This window comes from Megalobrama amblycephala, linkage group LG7 (genome assembly GCF_018812025.1).
Source record: "Megalobrama amblycephala isolate DHTTF-2021 linkage group LG7, ASM1881202v1, whole genome shotgun sequence".
In the NCBI taxonomy this organism is placed as follows: domain Eukaryota; kingdom Metazoa; phylum Chordata; class Actinopteri; order Cypriniformes; family Xenocyprididae; genus Megalobrama; species Megalobrama amblycephala.
In genome coordinates this window covers 23,708,728-23,730,907 of record NC_063050.1, presented here as the reverse complement: position 1 = coordinate 23,730,907, position 22,180 = coordinate 23,708,728, and the positions used below count along the sequence as shown (strand labels likewise).

At 37.9% G+C, this 22,180-nt stretch overlaps 2 protein-coding genes across 2 annotated transcripts; both read right to left on the bottom strand.

Moving 5' to 3' along the window:
* Positions 1-1,551: 1,551 nt before the first annotated feature.
* Positions 1,552-9,224, bottom strand: mmaa (metabolism of cobalamin associated A). Its single transcript, XM_048196657.1, has 7 exons — positions 9,068-9,224; positions 7,889-8,311; positions 7,665-7,787; positions 5,306-5,476; positions 5,138-5,223; positions 4,695-4,844; positions 1,552-2,171 (listed from the first exon to the last, which is right to left on the bottom strand). Exons 2-7 carry the CDS (start codon positions 8,280-8,282, stop codon positions 1,884-1,886), a joined length of 1,212 nt encoding a protein of 403 aa, XP_048052614.1. The 5' UTR covers positions 8,283-8,311; positions 9,068-9,224; the 3' UTR covers positions 1,552-1,883.
* A 7,151-nt stretch (positions 9,225-16,375) lies between these two features.
* LOC125272079 (serine/threonine-protein kinase pim-3-like) lies at positions 16,376-18,953 on the bottom strand. The gene is given in 7 exon segments (XM_048196656.1): positions 16,376-16,821; positions 16,823-17,036; positions 17,230-17,602; positions 17,709-17,759; positions 17,881-17,963; positions 18,135-18,426; positions 18,523-18,953. Coding segments are annotated over 7 exon segments (1,215 nt in total). The 5' UTR covers positions 18,577-18,953; the 3' UTR covers positions 16,376-16,673.
* Positions 18,954-22,180: the final 3,227 nt, after the last annotated feature.

Sequence of the window (22,180 nt, the reverse complement as noted above, 5' to 3'; positions counted from 1 at the left end):
CACGCACAGCTTGCAGGACAATAGCGATGAGATGAGGTCACATGAACTTGGGATTTACTGAACAGAACAATGCCGGGTTACAATATGGCAGTGTTCAACTACTACATGGCATATTCTCTCAAGAGTTTGTAAATCTCAGTTGTGGTACAACATCAGGACAGGAATCCACAAGACTGGAATCGCAGTCAGCATATTTTGAGTCTGTAAGGGGCAGGCCAACAACACGCTATTGTAGGCTGAGACAAACAGCAGTGGCATGCAGAGGAGCTTCTTTACATAATGGACAAAGATCTCTTCAGGTCTACAGGTCCATCTAGTGTCAGCCAGAGAGAACATCAGCTACTGGAAAACATTTTACTGTATGAGCTCATTTAAATTCATGTACTGGAGCTCTGATGTAAGATCAGCAATATCACTAGCTGACCTGCAGAGAATGTAATTGTAAAAATAACTCTGGCCTGCTTCTAGATGATTCGGAACAAACGCACCATGACTAATAGGTGAACATCAAACAGACTTTTTTTAATGACAGGGGAATTACTTTTTTTTTTTACATGGAAACATTTGACAATAAAAATAATGTTGGTAGTTTACATAGCAACTCTGTACAGTACATAGGGCTTCTATTTAAATTTTATACATGAATATGAAACAATATAGTGCAGGGAAGGTCAAAGGTCTTTTCGAGGGCATGCTTTTTTCCCATGAACAGATAACAGAACTCTCCATCATATATCTTATTGTCAAACATAAAATTGGCTTGAAACGGAAGTTGTGATAGTCTTTTCATCTCTGAGTGAAACAGCTTCTCAAACAAGAAAAAAAAAAAACTTGATTTTGACATCAGGAATTGATTGGATCATTGAGGTTTTCTATAGCTGTGATCTCATGCGAGTGACAGGTTGTCCCGTCCTCCCGCCAGTAAAAATCTTTTTTGTTTAAAGACTATGAGGACACATTAATTAAAATAATAATAATAATAATAATAATAATAATAATGATATGCACTGATTAATCATTCATAATAAATACTGCAATATTCCATAAAAATAATAATTGTCTATTTTGATTTCATAGTGACTTTAAACATTTTGTTTTCTGGGATCTATTGAACAGGACTGTTGCAAAGTCTCATTTAAATATGCGACCCGGATAACATTACCTTGATGGCTTTAATAGATTTTTAATGGTGAGAATTATATTAAAAATATTAACCAAACAGTAATGTATTCAACCAATGCCATTGTTTTCCAACAAAAGTGTTTATATTATAACTTTTCAGAATTCAAAAAAAATTGTTTTCGTTAAAATGTCTGTGTTTAAGAAAAAAAACGCAAAAATATTGTAATATATATATATATATATATATATATATATATATATATATATATTTTATAACATATTACAGTATTAAGAAAAATATTTTTGTAGCATTGGTGGTGGTATAAATATAAATATATATAAATGTAAGGAATTATTATTATTATTTTTTCTAATGTATTTATTTTATGTGATCAGTGCAGGCAAGTCAAATAAAAATTCACTTTCAAATTCATCAGTGTCCCCAATGGGCCAAAAGAAAATAATTTTTTATTGTTCAGTGCTGTAAAAATAACAGATTTCAGGTCATAGGGGTGTAACAATTATTAATCATTTAATTTCCTCTTCTTTAGATACAATTTCACCAAGTTTGCAAGATAATACAGAGACAATCAACAATGGTTATCTCACCTATAATAATTATCAAATGTCATCAGTTATTAAAATCCTTTTAAACCAGGTCAAGCACAATAATAAGAAACCGAAGGTTGTAAGATTCAATCTTCCAATTACTCCCTTTCTAATACGCCTTGGCTCATAGTTTCCCATAGAAGGGCCTTCCATCACGGTGTGGTAGAGAAGACTTTCAGAAGGAGGTCAGCAGCAAGACCGGGTGAGATATCTCCACACGTGACCCTTCGTTCCAGCTCCGGGAGCTCGGCACGCACCGCTGGATGCTGCTGGAAGTGGCGTAGAGCGTTCTCCTGGATCAGATTCCACAACCATACCTTCTGCTGAGTTTGCCGTCGGGCTCGGAGCTCCCCGCTGCTCAGCATTGCATCCCGGAACTGTAGCATGGTATCCCACAGCTCAGGCACACCCTGCCCTGTCTGAGAAGATATGCGGACCACCTGACCACATATGGGAAAGAGAGGGAGGGGGGCAAAAAAAAAAGAAAGAGAGAAAGTGTACAAAATGTGTTGGTGTAGATGTGGATAACTATAGACTTAATAGAAAGATAAAAACAACAAGCAGAAGAAGAAAGTAAAAGAGAATGGAAGCAGGCATTTGCTTTATATATAAGCAGCCAGAATGCAGAAATGTAAAGGGTGTTCGCGCACACGTTCCTCCATCCTTGGGTTCAGTAAAGGACCTATAGAAAGTCTTTAGGAGGGTGAACTAATAATCAATATGACTGTTGCATCCTCCAGTACACGGATGGAGCTCAGAAATCATGCTGCTGAGAGGAGACAAAGGCTTTAGCGGTTCTCATCCATGTGGGTGGCCTCTAATCAGTGAAATGCATGAGGCAGCATTTGGCCATTCAAAGGGCTGCCTATGTTGGCTCTGTGCCCTGTGGTAATACTGGGGGTGAGGGGACAAAGAGGAAAGACTTGACAACTCAGAGCAAAGCATGATGGGAAATAACAACACTGACTACTCCACTGGCCAGGACAGCTCTTTTGAACAGAGAATGAAGATATTTAAATAAAATGCATTTATCATGCATGTAATTGTTATGTGGGAGGGAGGTGAAGAAGGAAAAATGATCAAATAAAGACATGGCTATATACACTAGTATTTAATAGTTTGGGGTTGGTAAGATTTTTAATAAGTTTAAAAGTTTTTAAAAAGAAGCCTCTTATGCTCACCCAAATCTGCATTTATTCGATTTTAATACAGTAAAAACAGTAAAATTGTGAAATATTATAACATTTTAAAATAAACTGTATTCTATTTTAATATATTTTAAAGTTTTATTTTTTCCTTTTCCTTATGTCAAAGCTGAAAGCGCCGGCGATCAGACGTAGAACCTGGATGTGCTGAACGTAAACAGCGTAAGAGATTGAGACAGAAAAGGGGAAATTGTTCCGTAAAGTCATTATTTTTGTTTTGTTTTTGCACACAAAAAGTATTCTCTTCGCTTCATAAAATTAAAGGTGCTAAAGAGGTTCTTTTTGTTGACTGAGTTTTTGAAATGAGCGCATGGGTAAGAACAACCCCCCTCCTTCACAGCTCATTTAGAGGGAACGCCTCCCAAAACTCGTGCACGAGTATCGGAACACGAGTGTTTACCACCGGCATTCACTGTGTTATTAAGCCGGGCACACATTTAACGACTTGCTAAAACATTCTGACTATGCTGTTTCCTGCTCCTGAAGCAGATTTATATACTTTCACATGGAATTTGAACACCGACTGTAATCACAGACTGAAAGCAACTGGCTCTGACTGGACGCGTTTGAGCGCGATCAGTCATAAGTATCAATTTACATTCATAATCGGCCTTACACTTAAAGCCGCGCACACACTTAGTGGATTCATTATGTCGGACTCACCGCAGGTGACTCATAATCTGCAGTTGTTACTCCTGTCAAAAACATTGCATGCGGCGCCTGTGGAGTGTGGAAAGTTACTGGAGCGCGCAGCCGCGCGTCTCTCACATGGATCGTCATGGCAGTGATTGACAAGCCAGAGGGCCAACTGTTTACGCGATGATCGCGTAAATGATTGGCTGATGTTTTTAAGGCCCTACCTCGTGCACAGATGATGTATATTAATATTATTACTTTCAGTGCACCTAATAAATAGTATTTTATCAGTTAGTAAAGACAGTTCAAGTAATATTGCAAAAATGTATAAAACAAAACATCCTCTTTAGCACCTTTAAGGTTGAACCACTGCAATCACGTCGACTATTTTATTGATGTCTTTAGTACCTTTCTGGACCTTGAAAGTGTTGATTATATTGCTGTCTATGGAGAAGTCAGATCGGATTTCATCAAAATCCAGATTGGTTTTCATCAAAAATATCTTAAATTGTGTTCTGAAGATCTTGCAGGTTTGGAACAACATGAGGGTGAGTAATTAATGATAGAATGTTCATTTTTGGGTGAACTAACCCTGTGAATATAAATGAATAATGAATATAAAGTCTTGAGTTTTCTTCCGAGAACATATACTTCATATTCCTCATTTAAATAATTTCTTCCTAAGGCATATGCAAAAAAAATAGGGGTGAGGCCTGGTTAAATTGCGTTACTATGTGTTGAAACTCACGGTTATGGTAAAGGGTGTGACATTTCCAAAATACGCTCTAAGCAGTTTGACCGATCACAAGACACTGGTCCGGCCAACCAATCAGAGCATATTGCATTTTTCAGAAGGAGGGTCTTCAAAGAGACCGCAACAAAACAGATAGTTGCTGACAGGCTGGGAAGAGAGGTGCTGCAACAATGTAAAATATGTGAAAAATAATGTGTTTTTTGAACGTTCAAGCATGAAAATCTATTCTAGTAGACACTGAAAAACAAAATCAAGACTTGCAGATATGATGGTCATCTTATAATTAATTACAATAAATTAATTACAACTGATTTCTTGTAGTATATGTGTAAGATAGGAATGTAAAGCATGATTATAAAGTAACAAACCTTCGGTTTCCAGACTTTGGACTTCTTTCGAAGTAACTTCAGGGCACTTGTGTATTCTGCCTGTATCTTCCGAGCTGGAACAAGCAAATCTCCATCTGATTTTGTAACCACCACCAAATCAGCCATCTCAATAATTCCTCTTTTGATTCCCTTTTTGAAAATACAATTGAATACACTTTCAGCAAGAATGTCTACAAATAAAAAATCTTGAAAATATAAGAATTGCCTATAATATAAAACAATCAGTTGAGATAATTCAAATCATGTTCAATGGCTGTGGTTCTCCAACTTTTTGACTGCAATTCTAATTAAAATAAATTTTAAGTCTATAATAATTTAAGTCATCTTGAGCCCCCTTGAAGTTTGCCGAGTGCCCCCAGTGGGCCCCCGGCCCCCTGCTTGAGAACCAGGCAACAGGGATCAAGTAAAGGAAGTGTGTATACCTGTAGTTCATCGCCCCCTGCTGGTGGGATCAGCAGAACAAACATATCCACCATGTCAGCCACAGCAAACTCAGACTGACCAACACCTGTGTAAAGATTTCAACTTTTTTAAGATAAGCATTTCTCAAAATTGAAAATACTATATGTAAACTCGGAACAAAGGCTTACCTACGGTTTCCACTAATACAATGTCATAGCCTGCACCTTCACAGAGGACTATGGCTTCGTTGGTGGTTCTGGTAACACCACCGAGAGTTCCTGATGTGGGAGATGGTCGGATGTAAGCATTCATGTCTCTGGAGAGCTCTGTCATTCGTGTTTTGTCTCCCATCAGTGAACCTGCATAAAAGGTTAGCAACTTATTATAAGATTAACTGTTCAGTGTCAAAATGTGTTTATAAACATTATTCACCTACCGATTAAACGTTTAGGCTATATTATATAACTTTTGATTATATATACTTTATTTACATTTGTTTGAAAAGATATACTTTTCCTTTATTTTAATACTTCTACTTTACTTCTTTTAATGCATTGATTAATTAAATAACAATTGTTTTTAACATTAACAATATTAAGAAATGTTTCTTAACCAAATTAGCCTATTAGAATGATTTCTGAAGGATCATGGGACATTGAAGACTGGGTTAATGGCTGCTTATAAATTATATTTTAAAATACATTAAAACAGAAAAATGTTTTTTACATTTCAAATTGCAATAATGTTTCACAATGTTACTTTTTTTTAAAGGGTTAGTTCACCCAAAAATGAAAATTATGTCATTAAAGGTGCTAAAGAGGATCTTTTCGTCGACTGAGAAACCAAAGACTGTTACTGAGTTTTTGAAATGAGTGCATGCGTAAGAACAACCCCCCTCCTTCGAAGGAACGCCTCTCAAAACTAGTGAACACTCGTATTGGAACACGAGTGTTTACCACCGGCATTCGATGTGTCGTGTTAGTGGCTTTATTATGTCGGACTCACCGCAGGTAACTCATAATCTGCAGTTGTTACTCCTGTCTCCTGACAAAAAGGCCAATCGCGTAAATGATTGGCTGATGTTTTTAAGGCCCTACCTCGTGCACAGATGATGTATATTAATATTATTACTTTCAGAGCACCTAATAAATAGTATTTTATCAGTTAGTAAAGACAGTTTCAAGTAATATTGCAAAAATGTATAAAACAAAACATCCTCTTTAGCACCTTTAAATACTCACCCTCATGTCGTTCCAAACCCGCAAGACCTTCGTTCATCTTCGGAACACAGTTTAAGATATTTTAGATTTAGTCCGAGAGCTTTCTGTCCCTCCATTGAAAGTGTATGTACGGTATACTGTCCATGTCCAGAAAGGTAATAAAAACATCATCAAAGTAGTCCATGTGACATCAGTGGGTTAGTTAGATGTTTTTGAAGCATCTAAAATACATTTTGGTCCAAAAATAACAAAAACTACGACTTTATTCAGCATTGTCTTCTTCAAAACACAGTATTTTTCATATAATTTACTTATCTGTATACCGCTGTTTCCACTGTCATAAAAACGGGCTGATGACTTCCTTGTTCTATGAAGTCCCTCCTTCAGAAATACGTAACGAGTTCTGATTGTGCCAGCGGTTCCTGTGTTGTGATTCGACAGCAGTTTAGCGCATCTTGGCCGGAAAGGTCACGCCTCTTACCATAACGTGGAGATGCATGCGCTCAGTGTTATTGTAAACATGTCTTTAATTTTACCCTATCAATTTGAGCCGGAATCAGACCCGGTGATTGGACTGCTGGATGAAAATAACAGCGTTTCGACGACATGGCGACAAACACTCTCTACAAACGCAACTCTTGTGTATTCCTGTGGGCGGAGGTTAGTCAAAAAACTGTTTTAGTGACGTCATTAAAGAAGGAAGTAGAGGGATGTAGTCCAAACTGGCCGTTCGATGTAGGCGACTTCTGTTAAATATAATATCTCGCTTGGCATTGAACTTTGAGCTTTAAAATTTTACAGATTTTATTTATACTCTAACAACAACGTTACACACTAACTAAAGTTTGAAACATGGGATCACGAAGAACGGGACCTATATATAGCAATACCAAAATACAAACAATGTAGAATAGCTTGAATACAGCGTGCGTCTCCCTCAGACTGTAAACGAAGCTCGGGCGCACTACATAACACATCATCAGCGTCACTGTCTGGACAGAAAGCTCTTGGACTAAATCTAAAATATCTTAAACTGTGTTCCGAAGATGAACGGAGGTCTTACGGGTGTGGAACGACATGAGGGTGTCATTAATTACATAATTTTCATTTTTGGGTGAACTAACCCTTTAACTGTTCTGCAGTATTTTTGATCAAATAAATGCCACCTTGGTGACCATAAGAGACTTTTTTTTTTTTTTAAATAAAAATAAAAAAGTACATATTTTTTGCAGATTAAACAAGCTAATATATGTACTGTAGCAGCAAGATACAATTGGCACTATCATCTTCAGGTAAATGTCTTTCAGATATTTGAGCGTTTGTTCACCTCCAGTTGTGCATGAAGAAGGATCCACAGCCAGAACGGACACTTTATGTCCTCTTCCTGTCAGCATCTTCCCAATGACCTCAATGAATGAAGACTTTCCAGCACCAGGGGGACCAGACAGTCCTGAAGTCACATGTACAGAGAGGTGATTGAGGATTGAGGGCATTCATGCAAACAGCAACACGGTTCAGTTTCACTCCCATAGTTCACATCACCTTACTGACCAACTCTGAAGGCCACTGGCTTTCCACCATTGCGTCTCTCCTGCTCCGGACGGAATGCCAGCACTCTTTGAAGCAGAACCTGGGATAACTCTTTCTTCCTCGGATGCTGGGTTTCTACAAGGGTTATAGATTCAGCAAGAGCTGCCCTTTGACCCCCGATAAGTCCATCATAAAGCTTGGTCAGTAGTCTTTTCTCCTTGTCAGTCAAGTCTGAAATGTGTTGGCTTATGGCAGTCTCTGCTGAAACAGATCTCGTCTGTTGGAGGGTGCAGAGGGAAGCATAGTGCAGTTTTACAGTACGCTTACAAAGAGAATGTCTTAAAGCCATTGTACTGTACAAAGGAAAAAGAGCAGCAACATGATGAAGAATAGGAAAAACTCTAGTCAGACCCATCTTCCTTTTTCTGTTGAGTAGAACTTATTCTGTAAAAACAGCAAAGAATATCTATGTGAATAGCTTTCAAGCATAAACCTCTGAACATTACAGCCTCATTTAAATTTACCATGGTACTACACAAAATATAATTTCCATAAAGAATGTACAAAATAGAGCTTGAAACTTGCTAAGTTTGCTATATATATATATATATATATATATATATATATAATAAATAAATGGTTATTGAAAGTTAGTTAGTTAGTTGTTTAGTTAGTTAAAATTGGTTATTTTAACCTCTAAGGAAAATAGTTTAAAACACTTATTTGTATGACTATTTTATTATTATTCTTTATCAATAAACAAACAATAAAATATGCAATTATGGCAAACAACAGACTCGCAAATTTTGCCTAAATTAAGCTGTCACTCATTAGGCTAGTTTGGGACCAAATGTTTGTAGTTAACGTTACTGATAAATTTATTCAGCATAGGTTAAAGAGAAATGATTGGTCACTTCAAGTTTTGGTCATTTTAACTGACTAACATTTTAATAGTTACAATTAGTGAGCCTGCTATAATAACATTGTGGTAATTTGGTATTAGCCACTACAGAATTACAGAGATTAAACAAAATGATACATTCTAAAAGCTTATGACAATGTAGAAATGCCATCATGGTATATTCAGCTGATCGCTGTTAATCCACATCAGTTTATAATTCATTTCAGACCGACCATAGAAATCAGACAAGACAACTGACTGGCAATCTGGAATAGAAAACAGCATAGATCAAACCTCACCGAGTTTCCTGAAACCGTCTGTTTATTGTCATTTGGGCAGATTGATTAATAAAGTTAATCTTTAGTCATGCATTTCATGGATTCCCAAAATCATGTTGACACTATCACCAGCACTGCTAAGGTCGTGCAAGTGAGGGACGTCAATGTTCTTTAAAATAAAAGTTTCCCTCTTCAAAATAAAAGTCCCTATTCGCGTAGGTATAAATTGAACCTAATACAGTTTTTCTCAGTCGCTTTGGTGCATTTCTCACATCACTATTTACATTTGCACAACAGTTAGTTCAACCTCCACAACATTTAGTCATTTGTGCACATCATAGTAGCAGTTTCTCATTCCTTCGAACAAATTGCAAATGCTTTTGGACATGCATCAATTGCTTTCATACAACTCTCTGCTGTTTTAAAACATTATCATTTGCTTATGTCATGTCAGTCAAAATTAACTATACTTGTGAATGCTGAATAGTCATTCCATATAAAACTAATAGTCCTCATTTCATTGCTTGAGTCATTACATACAAAAATGTTGAACTAGTTGTCAAAATCTGTCAAGCAAATTTTACACATTTTTTTAAAATCTTTTTTTCCTGAAAATGTCTCCTAAATTGAACAATTTCTCTCAAGTGAATCTCAACTTTCACTGATGAGAAGGGGTGTGTGAAGCATTAGTTGCAACCAATGATACTTCTCTACAATCACTGTCAGAGGTGAATCCCATAAACCCCCACTTTACAAGCATATACGAACCAAGCAGGACATAGTGTGTACCATTTCTACAATTACTGTGACACAGAAATGGAAGGTCAGCCTCATGGAAGAGGGGTAAGGGTGCGGGGAAGAAAGGGAAGGGGACAAAACAGGGGAAGAGGAAGAAGAGGCCAATAGGCAGATCCCTGATGAATTCAGGGCTACAATTGTGGATCACGTTGTCAATCACAGCCTCACAATGGCTGAGGCTGGTCGAAGGGTGCAGCCAAATGTTGGGAGAACCACTGTAAATTCAATTATTCAAACATTTAGTTGGGAGAACAGGTGTGTATAAATGGACAGTAATTCAGCACTAAAGAATCTGCACTGCACTACTGTCATCGTGTCATACATGAAGCTTGCAGTGGGACAAGAACTTGTCACTGTACATTTTACATTTAGACGTACAGCTTTACTGCATCACACATTTAGTGTATTGTAGTGTACAGTAGTGTTACAGTAAAGATTTGCCATATGTACTGCAATATTGTTTACAGTTGTGCACAGCTCTACCCAAAGGGAGTTTATGTTTGTTGCAAATAAGGGTGTATTTTTTCTTTTGCACAATGCTGTGAACAAATTACAATTGCAAAGAGCATATGCAGTAAAAATATGAAACATACATATTCAGTGTCTTGTACTCAGTTACCTCACTAAATACAGTAAGATGTAACTTTACTGTATTTTTCAAATGGCTGTGCAAATAGTACATAGTGCTGTCTTGAGCATTTTCAGGTAGTGTCACCAAGATCTGATTTTTTTGCATTGGAAAACATTGACAGAGTAAACTGTCATAATGAAAACATGACAAAGCCATTTGACTATCTTGTTCATAAACAATGGTGTCAGGACTTTTCATCTTGATGACACTGACACTTTCATTGACACGGATACTTGCTTTTGAGGAATGACCTATCCATTTTGAGCAAGTGACACGCTTTTGCAGGTTATCAACTAGGTTTTGCAGTTTGTACTAATTGTTTTGAGAACTGCATTAACTGTTGTGCAAATGTAAATAGTGATGTGAGAAATGCACCAAAGCGACTGAGAAAAACTGTAATATTCAAATCTTCTTTAAATAAACATAATAGGTGATGCTTATGTTGTCTTTGAATAATCTGTGACAGCAGCCCAGTTGTAGTCAGCTGTGATTAAACAAAATGGTTTATATTTTGTATTTGCTGTGTGGTAACGTATATTCAACAAGGAGTTCAGCTTATTTGTGAAACTTGTCATTGATTCTGAGAAAAGAGTGAGAAAAGTCTTATATGTAAATAAGCAGTATTATTTTCATCTCTGCAGTGATGGAAGGGCAGGTAGGGCTACACTGATGTTTTATATGCCATATTTATTTAGTATGTCAAACTCGTGGGAATAGTTTCCCATGTTTTCATAGCCAACTCCTACATAACCATAAAATCCTATGATTTAATGTCATTTATTTTTAAGAATGAGCATAATATAAAATAATATTAAATTAAATAATAATGTATGGTCATTTGTCATATACCAACACATAGGACAATATTCTTGTTCTAGTTTCTACAGTAAGTCAGGCAATCGTACTGTGATCCTGTACTGTACGCACGTCCTGATATTGCTGAGTTAGATGCGTTCCATTTTTACATTTTTTGTTGATCCTGGAACAACATTCTAGTCTGAAAATGTAGTCTTAAGTTATTCCAAAAAAATCTGAGGGAAATGATAGATGAATAACACTTATGTAGAAGCACTAATTCATGATTTTAAGCCTAAACTTGAAATAATCTGTAAACGTGTCCTTCAAATCTGATTGGTTGATTTTAATGTTCCAGGATCAACAAAAATGTTGATCCATGTTGAACTCAGTAAAATCAGGTTATGCTACCCTGTCCAGATACCATAAGATGTCTGCCGCCCTCATGTGGCCGTGAGAGAAAAACGCAACCACTAATCATGTAATGGCCAGTAAGCCTTTTCGATAAACCAAAAAGGAGAGCGAGGATGAGGAAAATAGATATAGAAAATTGTAACTTTACTATGTAATGTATGTATTTTGAGGACTGTTAGAAACATAATATGCAATAAAAAACTGAGAAACCCAGTAAAGCACAAGACAAAATATTATTATTAGAGATAAGCATAGCTACTACAATTAGATTATCATGGACTACAATTACAAGATTATCCTGGATTACAATTAGTATTATCATGGACTCAAACTGACTGCATCTCACTAATTAAATAGTTTTAAGACAAAAATGCTTTAATTTATTAATTCATTTATTAAGTTTTCTTAAGCAGTGGTTTTGTATGTTATTTTGAAAACCAAAGCAGTGTTGTTGTAGCCTATGTAAGATTATTTAACATTCCTTCAGGAATTCAGGGAAATATAAGATTCATTCTCTAAAAGCATTTATTAGTTTTGATGAAAACAAATGTAAGTTTCTCTTTTCAAATAATTTGTACAGTGTCTTAATTTTGTTTACAAACAATATAAGTAATGAACTCAATCAGTAACTACAAAAACAAAGGCATACTAGAAACCTAGGAAACAGGAACTAAACAGAAGGAGCTTGAACACAGGTACAACAGGAAGAATCAAAATAAGAGTCCCACAGACAAACTTTTTTTTAGGGTTAAATGTTTATGTACAGTATAAAGGACATTTTATGTTTTAGGTGATGTAATGGTAACATTTATTTGAGTTTTTTTATTTAGTACAAATATTCCATATAGTTCGTCAATTAAAACAAGGCCATTGAAACTACTTGAATAATAAAGTGTAAAAGTCACCAGCTAACAAATGCTCTACTGGATGAATGTTTCCCACAGAAACACTACGAAATCTTCTGGAAAGCTGTTTTAGCTGCAAAGGGGGACCAACTATATATCAATGTCTATGTATATCCACAAAAACGTACTTGTCTGTTGAGGATTAATAACCTGAATGATATGATATTAATTACATTTTTTTTGTTTTGTTGATTAGGTGGCACTGAAATTAAAAGTGTAAAAACATGGAATACATTAACATTGTAATTAGACTGCTCTCTAAGTCTCCTCTCATTGTCTGTTTTCAATTTTATATTAATGTTAATCAAAGACTGCTAACTATTTTTTTAATAGACAGGCTGCCTAACAATAATTTGAGGAAATACAGTACAGTCCAAAAGTTTGGAACCACTAAGATTTTTAATGTTTTTAAAAGAAGTTTCGTCTGCTCACCAAGGCTACATTTATTTAATTAAAAATACAGTAAAAAACAGTAATATTGTGAAATATTATTACAATTTAAAATAACTGTGTACTATTTAAATATATTTGACAAAGTAATTTATTCCTGTGATGGCAAAGCTGAATTTTCAGCATCATTACTCCAGTCTTCAGTGTCAAGAAACATTTAATGTGTACAACTGTACAAAATATTTGTGTACAATATTTTTTTCAGGATTATTTGATGAATAGAAATAGAAATAGAAAGTTCAAAAGAACAGTGTTTATCTGAAATCTAATCTTTTGTAACATTATAAATGTCTTTACTGCCACTTTTGATTGATTTAATGCATCCTTGCTGAATAAAAGTATTCATTTCTTTAATTTCTTTTCAAAAAAATAAAAATAAAAATTCTTACTGACCCCAAACTTTTGAACGGTAGTGTATAATGCTACAGAAGCTTTATATTTCAGATAAATGCTGTTCTTTAAATGCTGGACTGTACTGAATATATTATATATTATGGTCTTGCAGCGCCCCCTGCAAGAATCTCTTTTCGGAGAGCTGTGGAGGCATTTCTTGATGAAGAGTTTGCACGGCATGTGATGCTGCAGGACATTTTGGCTGCTGACAAATGCTGTAGCCGCAGAGTTCTCCATAGAGACATCAAACTGGAGAACTTGTAAGTGAACACAGACACCCTGGACATGACACTAATTGATTTTGGCTGTGGGGACCTGCTGTATGAAACAGTACAAAACCTTTAGTAGTATATATATATAGCTGTAGTTTGGGACTTTAACACTAGTGTCATGTTTCACATACTAATGTATACAGAGAAAACATGCTCTAGCAATTCAAACTTACAAAGTACTGCTGCTGGCTATTTTCCGGACCACATCGGCTATCTTTTGAAGCTATTTTCCAGACCACACCGATCTGGACAAGATCAAGGACTGGCTGTGGTGTCTGCCTAGAGGTGAGATCTTCACAAAAAAGGCCAACAGTAGTTCTATATGATACAAGACAAGAAAAAATAACATCTGAGTCATGTGGCTATATAAAAGATGGCCATAATGCTGGATTTTTTCCAAATTGTGCAGCTTAGAATAATATGTGAGCAGGTGTAAAGGAAGTTTAAAGGTGCCCTAGAACTTCTTTTTAAAAGATGTAATATAAGTCTAAGGTGTCCCCTGAATGTCTGTGAAGTTTCAGGTCAAAATACCCCATAGATTTTTTTTAATTAATTTTTTTAACTGCCTATTTTGGGGCATCATTAACTATGCACCGATATATAGGTTGCGGCCCCTTTAATTCTCGTGCTCCCCCTCCCCCGGAGCTCGCGCTTGCCTTGAACAGCATAAACACAGTTTACACAGCTAATACAACCCTCAAAATGGACCTTTACAAGATGTTCGTCATGCATGCTGCTTGCATACATCGGATCATGTAAGTATAGTATTTATTTGGATGTATTACATTTGATTCTGAATGAGTTTGAGGCTATGCTCCATGGCTAAAGCTAACATTACACACTGTTGGAGAGATTTATAAAGAATGAAGTTGTGTTTATGCATTATACAGACTGCAAGTGTTTAAAAATGAAAATAGCGACGGGTCTCTTGTCTCCGTGAATACAGTAATAAACGATGGTAACTTTAACCACATTTAACAGTACATTAGCAACATGCTAACGAAACATTTAGAAAGACAATTCACAAATATCACTAAAAATATCATGTTATCATGGATCATGTCAGTTATTATTGCTCCATCTGCCATTTTTCGCTATTGTTCTTGCTTGCTTACCTAGTCTCATGATTCAGCTGTGCACATCCAGACGTTCTGCCCTTGTGTAATGCCTGGATCATGGGCTGGCATATGCAAATATTCATAACTTGTCATCTCAAGTGGCCTCTCCATCCCTCCAGTTCTTAGCATCATGGCCATCTCTGGTAGCATCTGGCACCAGGATTGAGGCATCAATATTTGTGTCTTGTGGTATTGCTGCCTGGGGATGTGTACATAGTTTTTTGTCCATAGTTAATTTCTTTGCCCCTCTTTTTAACTGATGCTCCCTATCATGGACACGCCAGTCTCAGAGCTGCTGCATAAGGCCTCACCACTGCTAGGGCTTCCTGTCTTGGCCATTTCCATCTTAGCTGTTCCAGTCCCAGAGTCCCCTGAGGGTTATGCAAGCTGTGGTCTCAGAGATCCCTGTCACAGGCACCACAGTGGTTTCTGTCCACTGGTTCCTGTCTTTTTCAAGGCCACCCTGATTTCAAAACTCCCTGTCAAAGCAGAAATTTCTGTCATCTACGGCTCTCATGTTCCTGTTGTGGCCCCAGTCAGAGCTGCCGCCCCAGATGTTCCTTCCACAAAAGTTCCTATCTTGGACAACCTGGATTCCAAGCCACCCATCATGGTTGACGAGGTCCTAGAGCTCCATGTCTTGGTCGCCCCAGAGGTTCCTGTCATGGTATCAGTCAGAGCTGGTACTCTATGCCATCTCAGTCGCAGGGATCCCTGTTGAAGACATGTAAAATCTAATTGGTCAAACACAAATTAGATGAGTTCAAAATACTCAGAAGTCTGATGCAAATAATTGCCTTTTGAAATAATTTTTTTAAATAAAACCAAGGCGACATTTTATTTTTTACAGTGTACATTATTAAAATATTAAAATCAAAAGTTGTATCTGCTATTATTAATGGACTTGAGCTAACATGAACAATCAACAGTTGTATTCTTATTAATTAACGTTAACAAAGAATAGTAACTACTGAATCAAGCTGTCGCTCATTGTTAGTTAATGTTAGCCTACTTAATGCATTAACTAACGTTAACTAATGGGGCCATATTGTAAAGTGTTACCTATTGTTCTTTATAGTTCTACTGCATTGTAATCTGTATGAAACATTTGTTTGCTTTATAGTTTTTTTGTGTTTTGTTTTATTGTATATTTAAATGTTCAGAGTTCTTTTTATTGCAAGAAAAAAACTATTAATTCAATACATGATACTATATATGCTACCATAATAAAAGCTGTGCAGTCACAATTTTGTTGTATTGTGATATATGAAGCTGCCTGAAGTGTACATAAGAGTAGACTCGCTCCCAAGGTCAAAATTGAGGGTTCGAGGGTATGTCCATATAAACTTCCAGCATTAAAAAAAAATCTGTAGTTTTTTTGGTGATTTGCATTCTATGTGTGTATCGCCACCTACTGGACTTACTCGACCTCTAAGATTTATTTTTCTGATTTTTCTTATTTCCTTGTCCTAATTTTCAAAAACACATTTTTGAAAATGTCCCAAAGTTTCTACTCTGATTGGGGGGAAAAAATACACATTTTGCTACCTTAGACTCTGCCCAACTAGCTGAACTCTGACCCATCAAGGCTCTGGATTCAGCTGCATGTTCATCCACACAGGGACCCTACCAGGGGAGCAGAGGAGAAAATAACATGTTTGTGGAGCGTCCATTAGTTCATGGTCCACTCCTCTTTTCCGTAGGTGCACAGGAAGCCGTCTCTGCAGGTCCTGTATCACTCCTGATCACCCATACCAATAATTAAAACCTTTTATCTAGACTGATCCTAACAATCCAATCCAACCTATGACTGCTGTGCTTCAGATAAGTGTAATGTCACTGGCCACCTGTTCAGTGTAACCAGGGATGGCACTCAATGTCGTCTAAGCTAGGCCGGTCTGCCACCGCTGCACTGAGACACCAGCTAATCAAGTGACGGCATTCTGTTACACACAACACAGTACTTGCCTTCAGTAACACAACAGAACAAACTTCTCTGTCTGGCTCTATCTCTGAATGTATGCTATCTCTTGCCTGTAGACAGCTCTCTAGGGAAGTGCAGTCTGCTGTTAGAGGTGACCCTCCATGAGACTCTGAAGGGTAAAAAACCACATAAGATCTTGTAGAGCGTCACCCCCACTGACCAAACAGTAGCCGGTCCTGCATGGTAGTGGTGCTGAAGAAACCACTCAGGAGGGGCGCACTGAAGAGTGCCTGAGAGACCCAAAAAGTTCAAAAACATCCAATGAAAAGGTTCTAGTCCAAACTAAATGTAGGCCTGAAATGATCTTTGAGTCAAAGCAGAGCTTCCTTTTGGCTGATAATCAAACGTTCACAAAATATCCATGTATAAGAACATCACCCTGAGCGAAGTAGTAAGAGCTTTCTTTCTGTAATGCAAACCAACCTGCAAACGATGTGTAGGCAGAGTCCTTTAGGAGGTCTCCACAACCAAAGTCCAGCAGCTTGATGTTATGAGAAACTGTGGAAATCAGCAGGTTCTGAGGCTTGACGTCCCGGTGCAAGACTCCACGGCTCTTGCAATGTTTCAGCGCAGTGATGAGCTGGACCAGCACTTTCTTGGCCAGGCTCTCATCTAGACAGCCGTTCTCCTCATAGAAACTCTGGAGATCTTGGCAAGGAACTGGTCGTTCCAGGATCATGATGTAATCAGTGGGAGGGTCAAACCACTCCACAAGCTGCAGGACATTGGGGCAGGCAGGAGCTGAATTGACCCGGGTCATCAGTGCAACCTCCAGCAGCAGCAGACCCTGGCCTTCCTGTAATAAGAAATGCTGCATTACATCTAGGGCTGAATGCAGATGTGTGCGTGTGTGCAAACCAATAAGATGTGAAACAGAACAACAGATTCACGCTGATTCTTACAACTTTCAGCCTCTTGTTCATCCTCCCTTTAGTGACATACTTGATGGCAACCTGAGGACAGAAACCACAGTAAAGCACACCTGCCTCATTGTGACATACGACATTTACTAATATCAATTCTGAGAACATTTCTAAAGGCTGTTTGAATGAAGGAGAGGAGAAAATGTCTTACTGGAAGTCCATCAGACCTGTGGGTCCCAGCATACACAGAGCCAAATCCACCTTGCCCCAGCAATGGACCCTTCGCATATGCTTCTGCAAAATATAAGATCACAAGAAATGTCTTTAAGACATGTTGCAGTTTGTGAATCTGTAAAAGAATTTTACTTTAATGAAGTTTTTACATCAAAGATCTTGAGAATATTTTACAAAGACAAATAAATTAATAGTTGAGCCATAATTTCTTTAATATAAGCCTATTCTGACCTGTGCAAGTCCTTTTGGCAGGTCTCTTATATGAGGTGGATGGACATCCATCATCTGGAGCTTGCTGACTGCCGCTCTGCCTCTTCCACTTCCCGAGAGTCTGATCTTTTGACACAGAAGAAGCCAACTCAGAAGGCAGAGGTGCTAAATATCCATGTAGCTCTTGACTCACAGTGGCTGGCTGGGTTTGGCAGTGGTTCCTGATCATTGTTGTCACCAGAGCCATGTGTCCCAACCTCCTGACTGGCCGTCTGGGTAAAAGCTGCACTCCTGGATCTTGAGCGGCCTGAAGCTGAAATATTTCACACATCAAATACATAAAGCCTCAATTAGTAACGTAATGTAAGAATAAACTAGGCTTACTTCTTTAATATAAGCCTATTCTGACCTGTGCAAGTCCGTTTGGCAGGTCTCTTATATGAGGTGGATGGACGTCCATCATCTGGAGCTTGCTGACTGCCGCTCTGCCTCTTCCTCTTCCTCTGATCTGCTGACACAGAAGAAGCCAACTCGGAAGGCAGAGGTGCTAAATATCCAGGTAGCGCTTGACTCAGTGGCTGGGCTGGGTTTGGCAGCGGTTCCTGATCATTGTCACCAGATCCATGTGTCCCAACCTGACTGGCCGTCTGGGTGAAAGCTGCACTCCTGGATCTTGAGTGGCCTGAAGCTGAAATATTTCACACATCACTTCATCGGCTGCGGAAAGTGAGTCGTTCGCTGCGTAAGGAAAGTGAGTCGCCAGCTGAGGAAAGTGAGTCGTTCACTGCGTGAGGAAAGTGAGTCGTTCGCTGCGTGAGGAAAGTGAGTCGCCAGCTGAGGAAAGTGAGTCGTTCGCTGCGTGAGGAAAGTGAGTCGCCAGCTGAGGAAAGTGAGTCGTTCACTGCGTGAGGAAAGTGAGTCGCCAGCTGAGGAAAGTGAGTCGTTCGCTGCGTGAGTCGCCAGCTGAGGAAAGTGAGTCGTTCACTGCGTGAGGAAAGTGAGTCGTTCGCTGCGTGAGGAAAGTGAGTCGCCAGCTGAGGAAAGTGAGTCGCCAGCTGAGGAAAGTGAGTCGTTCACTGCGTGAGGAAAGTGAGTCGTTCGATGCGTGAGGAAAGTGAGTCGCCAGCTGAGGAAAGTGAGTCGTTCGCTGCGTGAGGAAAGTGAGTCGTTCACTGCGTGAGGAAAGTGAGTCGCCAGCTGAGGAAAGTGAGTCGTTCGCTGCGTAAGGAAAGTGAGTCGCCGGCTGAGAAGAGTCAGTGGTCAGCTGCGTGAGGAAAGTGAGTCGTTCGCTGCGTGAGGAGAGTGTGTATACAGATGCAACCCCGGCCTATCAGTGGTAAATTCAGTGGCTATGGCAATTGTATGGTGAATTCCCGCGACAAGTCGGTAGCCTTATTTTTGGACCTTCCGGCCCGCCATATACAGCGCCACACATACTTCCAATGTAACTCTGTGGTGAAAAATGGAACTGCAGCGCGCTCTCATAGAGAGCTGGCTGCCCAACTTATTTTTTACGTTAGGTAAACACACCTTACGCAAACCTCGCTAAAGACAAGACGACATCAGTCCGCTTCAGATGTGTGTCCGAATCAGGGGTGCGTTTCCCGAAGCGAACTATGGTCGCAAATTCCGTCGTTGCCATTAGAGTTCAATGGGACTTACGACCATGGTTCACCAACGATGCTTTCGGGAAACGCACCCCAGGTCAGTAAGTAGTTGGCATGTCTGTGATCCTGTGTGGAGTAGCATATCAAATTAGTATAAACCCTTTAGTTTAAGCGTGCTCATGTGAATAGCTTTTATATAAGTTACAGTTGTTCTGTTGTGTTTGTTTTATGTTTGCTTGCGAACAGACATTATTTTTTTCCTCATTGGATTTCCTACATACATTGCAAAATCCTACAACAACATTCAGAAGCAATAAATACTAAATTAAGGCAATTCTAGATGACATTCTATGCGTTTGTTGTGTTTACTGAAGTCTGCCAATCATCATTAGAGCGCCACCCTCAGGCTGAATAACGCAAGAACATCAGAATTCTGCCAAAAGTGTCTGATGTGTTCAGCGATTAGAATATAACGCTTACAGAAATGGTTATCATAAACTAGCGATAAGACCCTGAATCTGGCCTACCTAAATTTATGACCAGGAGCCGCTACTGTATCATAACACTACTGAACCATAAACCAAATTAAATGGCAGATATATCAAATAACAAAAAATACACCTGAATTACACGCCTATATTTTTAATTGAAGGGATTATTTGCAATTAACTGTGAATTCAGATTAGATGATTCTGCTCACTTAGCTTATGGGCTATGATAAATAATTAAGATTTTGGAAATGAAACAATAATTCCTCGAATTATATAAACAATTTAATAAATGAACATCAACAACATGCCACTGGGAAATGTGTTTCTGTGTCCACAAATCCTCCATTGACAAAAATAAAAACTTTCAATAACAAAAATAAAATCTTTATAGGCTAACTTAACTATAGCCTAATGCATTTCACAAATGGTACCCTAATTAATTATATACACAGTGTTAATTAGGCTAATCACATATTATTTCAATTGATTAATTATTAATTAAAAGCTCATCACCAATGTTCCCTCTAATTTTTTTTCTCGCTGAGCAAAACTTTTCTCTGTTGAGCGCACATTTTGGCCACCTGAGCAAAAACATACTTTATATCAGACCTGTACAATGAACGTAAACACACACACACACACATTTATCATGCAACTGTAACATTTAACTTTAATGTGCTGTTTCTATTTTATTTGACCCTTGATGTAACTTAGTGATTTATTAAATAATATGTTTGAAAACAAGCAGTTCAGTCACTAAATTAAGCACATTTTAGGTTACTTGAGATTTTTTCACATTGCTGTATTAAGTGTACCAGTCTTTACCAAGAAATTCTATTAAAAAATTATTTCTGTCCTCCTGCAGGACAGTTCGATTCTTTATAATAATATAATATGAGCAGTTACAGTGATGGTTTGGGACAACCATAATGTGTTTTTGGACAGTCAATTATTAGCAACAGACAGTGTTAAACCATCAAAATTACATGTTTATTGCTTATGAATTTCCCAGATTTTATATACCAGGAGGTTTTAAGATTTTCGTGGCAAGGAGCCATAAACAATCCCCTTGTGAGATAAATTTTTTTATAAGGCATACATTATAATATAATATAATATTTAAGTATTTAAACTGATATCCAGTATTATATCAGTTTAAATGCTTCCATTTGTTTTAATATATAGTGAAAACAAACTGAAGCATTTAAACAGATCTGATAGCTAAATATTTTTAAGAAAAGTGAACGTTAACTCGTTTATAGTTATCTAAACATCCCTGAAACCCACACCACCACACACACAAATCTATTTAAACTGAGGTATATCACTGATGTATTTTGAGTTTGTGAGCTAGACCTGTAGGTGTGTGATTGTAAAGATTGTAAAAGTTTTGTTAGCATTCTGTGCCCATCATCCGTTATTTCCACCACTTTTCATTAAACACGGCGTTTTATTTCACAATTCTTTTCATTTCACGTTGCCTCTCGTATCGATGTATTTAGTCCGCAAACATTACAGTATTCTTACCGCGACCGATTTGGCTCAGGGCCAGCCAGAGCCAGCTCACACGCGCTCAATCGTTCTCTTTCTATGAAACCTGTAAATCGCATTCACCGGTTCCAACTCTATAGCGACAATAACTCTATAGCGGTTGTCCAGAGCACTGCAATTATTTCTCACTACTACAATCATGTTCATGTCTGTTCTCTGCGCGGCAATTATTTCGGCTTCAGAAGTGCGCGGCCGCGCACGCGCGCAGCTTAGAGGGAACATTGCTCATCACCTATTTTAACTAACTGAAGGTAACTTAGGTAGCCTATTCAGATCACATGACATTTCGGCCCTAGCCTATACTCAACTAACTTCCATCCCAATCAGCACATGAAATCACAGTTGAGTAAAACTGTTATTAACATAATAACTTAATCTTAATTCATAACTTAAACATATATAAGGAAACTAATCCCGT